The 7646-nt window shown below is 36.8% G+C and overlaps 1 protein-coding gene across 1 annotated transcript; it reads left to right on the top strand.

The window, feature by feature from the left end:
- Window positions 1-310: 310 nt before the first annotated feature.
- On the top strand, window positions 311-803 carry LOC139005670 (H/ACA ribonucleoprotein complex subunit 3). Its single transcript, XM_070407877.1, has one exon. The coding sequence runs from the start codon at window positions 367-369 to the stop codon at window positions 559-561; it is 195 nt and encodes a 64-aa protein (XP_070263978.1). The 5' UTR covers window positions 311-366; the 3' UTR covers window positions 562-803.
- Window positions 804-7646: the final 6843 nt, after the last annotated feature.

Below are 7646 nucleotides of genomic sequence, written 5' to 3'. Positions count from 1 at the left end.
CAACAACAATCAAGTCTCAACTACAACAAGACTGTGCACACAGCCCAAAAAGGGGTGCACCAAGAGTGTCCACCTCAGGTGACTGGGGAGGCTGAGCCACTGGGCCCTATAAGACACCTACTACACAAGGCCACTCTATCAACTCAGGGAGACTTAGCAGCTACCCAATACATAGAAACAAACACAGAGAAGCAGCCAAAATGTGGAGACAAAGAAACATGTCACAATGAAAGAAATAGAAGAAAGGAAACTACTGGATATAGAGTTGAAAACCATAGTTATAAAGTTACTCAAGAATCTTCTAGTGAGGCTCTCAGGAGACCGAGAAGTGCAGACGGAATTGGGACCTCCTGCTTCAGCGAGATCATGTTTCTCCAGTATTACCTCAATGAACAGGGAGACCGGGTTTATACCCTGAAGAAGTTTGATCCTATTGGACAACAGACCTGCTCGGCCCATCCTGCTCGGTTCTCCCCAGACGACAAATACTCTCGACACCGAGTCACCATCAAGAAACGTTTCAAGGTGCTGATGACCCAGCAGCCGCGCCCTGTACTGTGAAGGTCCCTTAAACTTCTTGTCTCTCCTGCCACCTGCGACCCCTCTGAGACTTTTCCGAAACCGAGCTTTTCAATCTGTTAGCCTTGAGGCCTTCTTACCACCCTTGCTCTTTGGAATCGGTGTCATCATTACCTTAGATCATGCTTGTGGGAAGCAATCATGGTAGCACCCCCCCGTAAAGAAAACAAGTTTGAGTCTGCTTTTCGCATTTTGACTGCCACGTTATTAAAATGATTTGAAAGAGCAAAAAAAAAAAAAAAAAAAAAAAAAAAAGAATCTTCTAGAAACCTCTGAGGAACTTAGTGAGACTTTCAAGGATCTTAGTGAGAATGGCAAAAAAAAAATGGAAAAGGACCAGTCAGAAATTAAGCATACACTGACTGAAAAAAAGAATAATATACAGGGGTTCAATAGTAGATTAGAGGATCCCAAGAATCAAATCAATAATTTTAAATATGAGAAAGCAAAAAACACCCAACCAGAAGAGCAAAAAGAAAAAAGAATCCAAAAATATGAAGATAGTGTAAGAAGTCTCTGGGACAACTTCAAGCGTACCAACATCCGAATTATGGGGATGCCAGAAGAAGAGAGAGAGCAAGATACTGAAAACCTATTTGAAGAAATAATGACAGAAAACTTCCCCTACCTGGTGAAAGAAATAGATTTACAAGTCTAGGAAGTACAGAGAACCCCAAACAAAAAGAATTCAAAGAGGACCATACCAAGACACATCATAATTAAAATGCCAAGGGTAAAAGACAAAGAGAGAATCTTAAAAGCAACAAGAGATAAACAGTCACCTACAAGGGAGTACCCATATGACTGCCAGCTGGTTTCTCATCAGAAATGATGCAGGCCAGAAGGCAGTGGCAAGAAATATTCAAAGTGATGAATAGCAAAAACCTACAACCAAGAATACTCGACCCAGCAAAGCTATCATTTAGAATTGAAGGTCAAATAAATAGCTTCACAGATAAGAAAAAGCTAAAGGAGTTCATCACAACCAAACCACTATTATATGAAATGCTGAAGGGTATTCTTTAAGAAGAGGAAGAAGAAAAAGATAAAGATAAAAAATATGAACAGCCGAAACCGGTTTGGCTCAGTGGATAGAGCATCGGCCTGCGGGCTGGAAGGTCCCAGGTTCGATTCCGGTCAAGGGCATGTACCTTGGTTGCAGGCACATCCCCAGTAGGAGATGTGCAGGAGGCGGCTGATCGATGTTTCTCTCTCATCGATGTTTCTAACTATCTCTCTCCCTTCCTCTCTGTAAAAAATCAATAAAATATATTTAAAAAAAATATGAACAACAAATACATATCTATCATCAAGTGAATCTAAAAATCAAATAAATAAAAAATCTGATGAACAGAATAAACTGGTGAATGGAATAGAATCAGGGGCATGGAAATGGAACAGACTGACAATTCTCAGAGGAAAGGGAATGTGGGGGGGAGAGGTGCAGGAAGAGATTAGACAAAGATCTTATATGCATGTATACATTACCTATGGACACAGACAATAGGGTGGCGAGGGCCTGGGGTAGGGTGGGAACCAGGTGGTGGGGGGCTATGAGAGGAAAAAAGAGGGGCATCTGTAATAATCTCAACAATAAAGATTAATTTTTTAAAAAGATTAAGTTAGTTGTTAGGACTTGTGTATCATCATCTCAAGGTTTCTAGTAATTACTTGTATGACCTTAAATTCTTTCACACAACCTTCTTAAATCCAATGTTCTCATTTAAGAAACAAATGTCCACCATTCATTAATTTATGGTTCTCAAACTGTGACTCCTGTAGGCACCTAAAATATATATGTCCCCCACCCCTCTTGAAATGAAACCACTATTGCCATAACATTCTTATCTAAATCTTAAAATCTTTCTCACAAATTACCCTGAGCACATTGAATTCAATTCTTTATCAGTGATCACATGTCTTCATGTAGATTAGATAATGGTTATTTTATTACTTATATTCTCATATTCATTCAATTCATCCATGAAGGGTCAACTATCTGCATAATAATTTGTGGGGAAGATTTTGAAATGTATAAAATTCTTTGCATGTATATAGGTTACAATATACTCTTTAAGGGAAATTATTGTAGAATAAACTTAACTTTCTATTGGAAGGTATATTAAGCCAGGAGGACAAGTAAAACTATCCCTCTGTTGTCAAATATGCAATTACAAATATATATGAAATTAAGTGCTACAAAATCCCTTGAATATGCATATTTGCTATCAAAATAACTGAGAAAATTTTTATGTGATAGAGGACAAATTGAAAGCAGTTTTCTTGAATTATTTAAAACTAACTGAACAGAAGAGTGGGCAGAGGTTATAAAGACCATTTTCAAAATCAAGTCAAAGGATCATTGTTTCCAGAAAAAATACTTTGCTTTGATAGTAGATATTTGTTTATAGTATATTGAATACATACTTCAGATGATAATGAAAGCAAACCTCTCCCCCATCAAGATGATAGAATAGTCTATATACCTTCCCTAATTAGATCTGTGGAAGTTCACAAAGAGAATATACGCAAAAGAAAGTATAAAGGAAATAACAAAAAGCCATGCTTGAAACTATGGATATCCTATATAATAAAGAGGTAATATGCAAATTGACCATCACACTGTCGCACAAAGATGGCTGGCATATGAGGGCAGTTGGGGGAAACCAGGCCTGCAGGGGAGGGTGGTTGGGGGTGACCAAGCCAGCAGGGGAACAGTTAGGTGTCAATCAGGCTGGCAGGGGAGTGGTTAGGGGGTGATCAGGCTGGCAGGCAGAAGCGGTTAGGGGCAATCAGGCAGGCAGGCAGGTGAGCGGTTGGGAGCCAGCAGTCCCGGATTGTGAGAGGAATGTGTCTCTTGGAGAGCAAGACATGATCCCCACAGGGATCAGGCCTAAACCGGCAGTCAGACATCCCCTGAGGGGTCCCAGATTGGAGAGGGTGCTGGATGGGCTGAGGGACACCACCCCCCCATGCACAAATTTTGTGCAGCGGGCCTCTAGTTTTATTATATTCTTCAAAAAAGTATTAAATTAATTATTAATTATCATCAATATTTGCAGAAAATTAGACATATAATCAATAAAATATACATAGGAGAACATTCACATAAAATTGCCTGCAAAGTTTTATATTATTAGGATCATAACTCTAGGTCATTACTTTCTTCACAAAAAGTTAGCTTTCAACGAAATCCAGCAGAGAAAATATGTATGCCTTGTGGAGGGGAGGGGGATATATTTCACCTTTACAGGCATGGAAATTGAATCTGTTTTATTCACAAACTATTGTTTATAGCTGTTGTATAAATTTTAAAGGTTCAAGAAATCACTTTCGAGATGAAATAATAAACATTCTTCTACTGATTCCTTAATATGTCCCCAAAGAAATTGCAGTCCACATTTTCTACTATCATTTACATATATAATTTTTTGATATGTGAAAACAGAATCTTTAACAGAAATAAATATTGCTTTTACTTTCTAAAGAGTGAGTAGCGTTTGGCTTTTCGGGGAACTGTAATATAAGGGGAACAGATTTTGCCTACAGATATACAAGGCAAAATAAATAGTTGTTCAATGCTTTCAAATGTAAAGGCAGGAGAACAAAACTTTGGAGAGCAAGGCACTTGCCCAGAGATAAACAAGGAGTTCATTTATGAAAGAAGAAAGCATTTCAGGTTAAATGAATGATGCATAAAGCATATTTCCCTCTAAACATGGTATTATGTGTTTTGTCTAGGAGTGTGTATACCCAGCATGTCAAACTCAAAGGCTAACACAGGCCAAATAAATGAGGCATGCAGCCTGCAGGCCGTCAGTTTGACATGCTTGGATTGAATGACCAGATTGGAATGGGAGACAGAAGGTTGGAGTCACAAGGAAGGGGAACAAAGGCCAGTATAACATAGCTGTGAAACAGGGAAAATAAGTGCAATATGAGAAAAAGTTTTAAATGTTTTAAACAGACTTTCTCTAAGCTCACTAATTTAGTTCTTAACGCTCTAATAATTACCAACATATTCCTGAAAATAAAATGAAAGTTTAAATGAAGAAGAGAAAGGTAGAATTTATATTATGGATATTTCACTACTATTGGTGAAAAAAATGGGTGTTCTTTTCCCCCATAAAGTCTATCTTTATGGGGAAGATAAATAGATAAATAACCGAGTAAGTAAATGTATGAACACATAAATAAATCAAGAACAAATCCTGATATATATTTAAAATCCCACAACCCACCCATCCTGTTATTATTGGTCACACAGGGTTGTCACAGGTGAAAGGCGGTTCTGTCTAACTTTCGGGCATGCGTCGATTGTCCAGTCCCTTCCCTCAGCAATCTGCGGGGAACAGACCTAGAGAGTGTTAAACTGCAGCTTTCTGACACAAATGGCATGCCCATATTATTTGGCCTTCCCTTGGCTTCCTTCCTAATTAATAACCATATTTGCCCTTTAAGTCTGGCTTATTTCACTTAGCATAATAAATGTCCTCAAGGTTCATTTAAAAAAGTAAAGTATTTATTCATTTAGCAATTACCATTAAAAATAAAGAATACAGCCTGATTGGTGTGGCTCAGTGGTTGAGCATCGACCTATGACCCAGGAAGTCCTGGTTCAATTCCTCGTCAGGCCACATGCCTGGGGTTGCGGACTCTATTGCTAGTGGGAGGCATGTAGGAGGCAGCCCATCAATTATTCTCTCATCATTGATGTTTCTATCTCTCTCCCTTCTTCTATGAAATCAATAAAAATATTTAAAGAATAACCAATACAAAGTTTTTGGCTCATGGATATCTTAGCTTAAACCAAATCCATGTGATAGACTAGTGTCCCATCACACAGTCCATTTTTCTTAAGTTACAGTGATTTGCTGCATGTCATTTCGCTATGATACCTTAATTTAGATCCTTTGTCTTTCATTTCCACGGCTGCCACCTCTCAGATCTTTACTGAGAGTTTGGCCAAGCTCTGCTTCCCACTTAAACCTGCCTTCATTTCCCTGTCCCACAAACACCAACTCCAATCTCCACAGAAAAGCTTTCAAATAATTACCTTTCAAACCATATTTTTCCATATCAAGAACTGTTCAATAATCTAGTTCCTGTATCCACAAATATGAAATATTTAGTTATATTTTTTATATTCTTTTAGTACATAGTTTGTCCAAACTTGTTTCTCACAAATTTTCAGCATAGATATTCCATTCCAACCAAGCTCATGTTACTGTTTCTTACACATCCATAGCCATTTCATTGGCATTTGTGCCTTTGCTCAGTTTTTCCCCTAAAATTATGTCGCCCCAATTCTTTGGAATGTCTGTCTCCATCCTCTGTACATAAGCAAATAGTAATTATTATTTAAGGCCTAAATCAAGTTTCATTACATAAACTTGTAATGTAATATTTCCTACAATTCTGGAGACCAATTGCATACTGAATTCCATAAAGTTCAGTATGTCATTGTTTTCTGATTTGAGAAGTATACAAACACCAAAGGAAATTCTATTATATTTGAAGTACAGATACATAAAGATTCATATAAAATATGTACACATTATTTTTATGAATGATTTATTCACACAAATTCATGAATGTACTTATAAAGATAAATTTGAATAGTCATAAATGGAGTCAAGGTCTACTCTCTACTTGCCATTCTCACATCACTCCAGTCCCTGTACTCCTTTTTCACCTAACTCATGTCTCAAATCTTCATGGTACCAGCTCTCCTGCATTTTACCTTTTTTCCAACACTGTGCATGTTGTTGTTTTTCTTTTAAATAAAAATAAATTTTCTCTTAGAGGCAAGGAAAAGCAACAATGTTTTAATTTCTTAAAAAGTGCAATGTTGGTATTTTTTATCTTTAGATCTCACAAAAAAAATGAAATTGCTATATTATTACAGGTATAATGTGTAGAAACTACATTTCTCAGAATACACTGCATTTCTTATAATTGTCCCCTCCCTTTATAATAGGAATAGCTCAAGTGTAGCTTGTATACATTTAGTGAATATGTACTTTACATGAGTGAGAGAATATAGAAAAATCACAAAACTGGAAAGAGTATGGAGAATAAAACCTAGGAAAAGCATATCTTGAATATTCTAGACTACTAAACAGTTCTCAGTATAAGTGTCTATCTTTTGTTTCTAAATTACCCAAGAAATATAAAATAAATTTTACACAAGTGAAATAAATTCCCAATTTGGATCAGACTGGCAAATATTGAAGTCTAGTTGTCATTGTCTCCCAGAATTCATATCTAATTTTCTCTTTGTTTTTGTCTTTGGGCTGGTACTAATTATTTTCTACTCTTTGCATATCACTCTATTTTTGAATGACTACTCTATAGTCGAAACCAGTAATTCAAGAGGCACTGTAAGAGCTGCTTTTAGCTTTCAGATGGACACTTCCCATTCTGGGAGTTGCCACAAGTCATTCTCGTCACTTCTCACTATTTTATAAAAGGTCTTCCTGCTATGCCATTCACCACCAAAGTCTAAGTTTACAAAATGTTAATTTTTAAATATATTTTTATTGATTTCAGAGAGGAAGGGAAAAGAAAGAGATAGAAACATAAATGATCAGAGAGAATCATTGATCAGTGGCCTCCTGCACACCCCCTACTAGGGATCTAACCTGAAACTCCAGCATGTGCCCTGACTGGGAATTGAACCATGACCTCCTGGTTCATAGCTCAATGCTCAACCACTGAGCCACACTGGCTGGGCTGCAACACATTATTTTTTTATGCCTATTGAAAAGCCTCTGAATGATTGACAGATGCCAGCTAGGCAAGTTTCCATGTGGTAAATCCTTAAAATTTTTTTAGAAAACAGAAAAAATGAACAAACAAAAAACTGTTAAAATGTTGTCTTCTTTAATCTCCCTTGACATAAAAGATCACAAAACTATCCATTAAACTACTGCATAAAGTTTTATTATTAGGCAGCAAGTTATTTATTTTTTGACTAAACATTTTACTTTCTTGCAAAATAGGAGAAAACCCTAAATCAAAAAGCTTATTTAGAGAGTATGGCAATCAATTGACTAATTTTCAAC

Source organism: Myotis yumanensis, unplaced genomic scaffold (assembly GCF_028538775.1).
Source record: "Myotis yumanensis isolate MYYU_CA2020_CCGP unplaced genomic scaffold, mMyoYum1.0.hap1 SCAF_1, whole genome shotgun sequence".
In the NCBI taxonomy this organism is placed as follows: domain Eukaryota; kingdom Metazoa; phylum Chordata; class Mammalia; order Chiroptera; family Vespertilionidae; genus Myotis; species Myotis yumanensis.
This window is presented reverse-complemented; position numbering and strand designations above follow the sequence as displayed.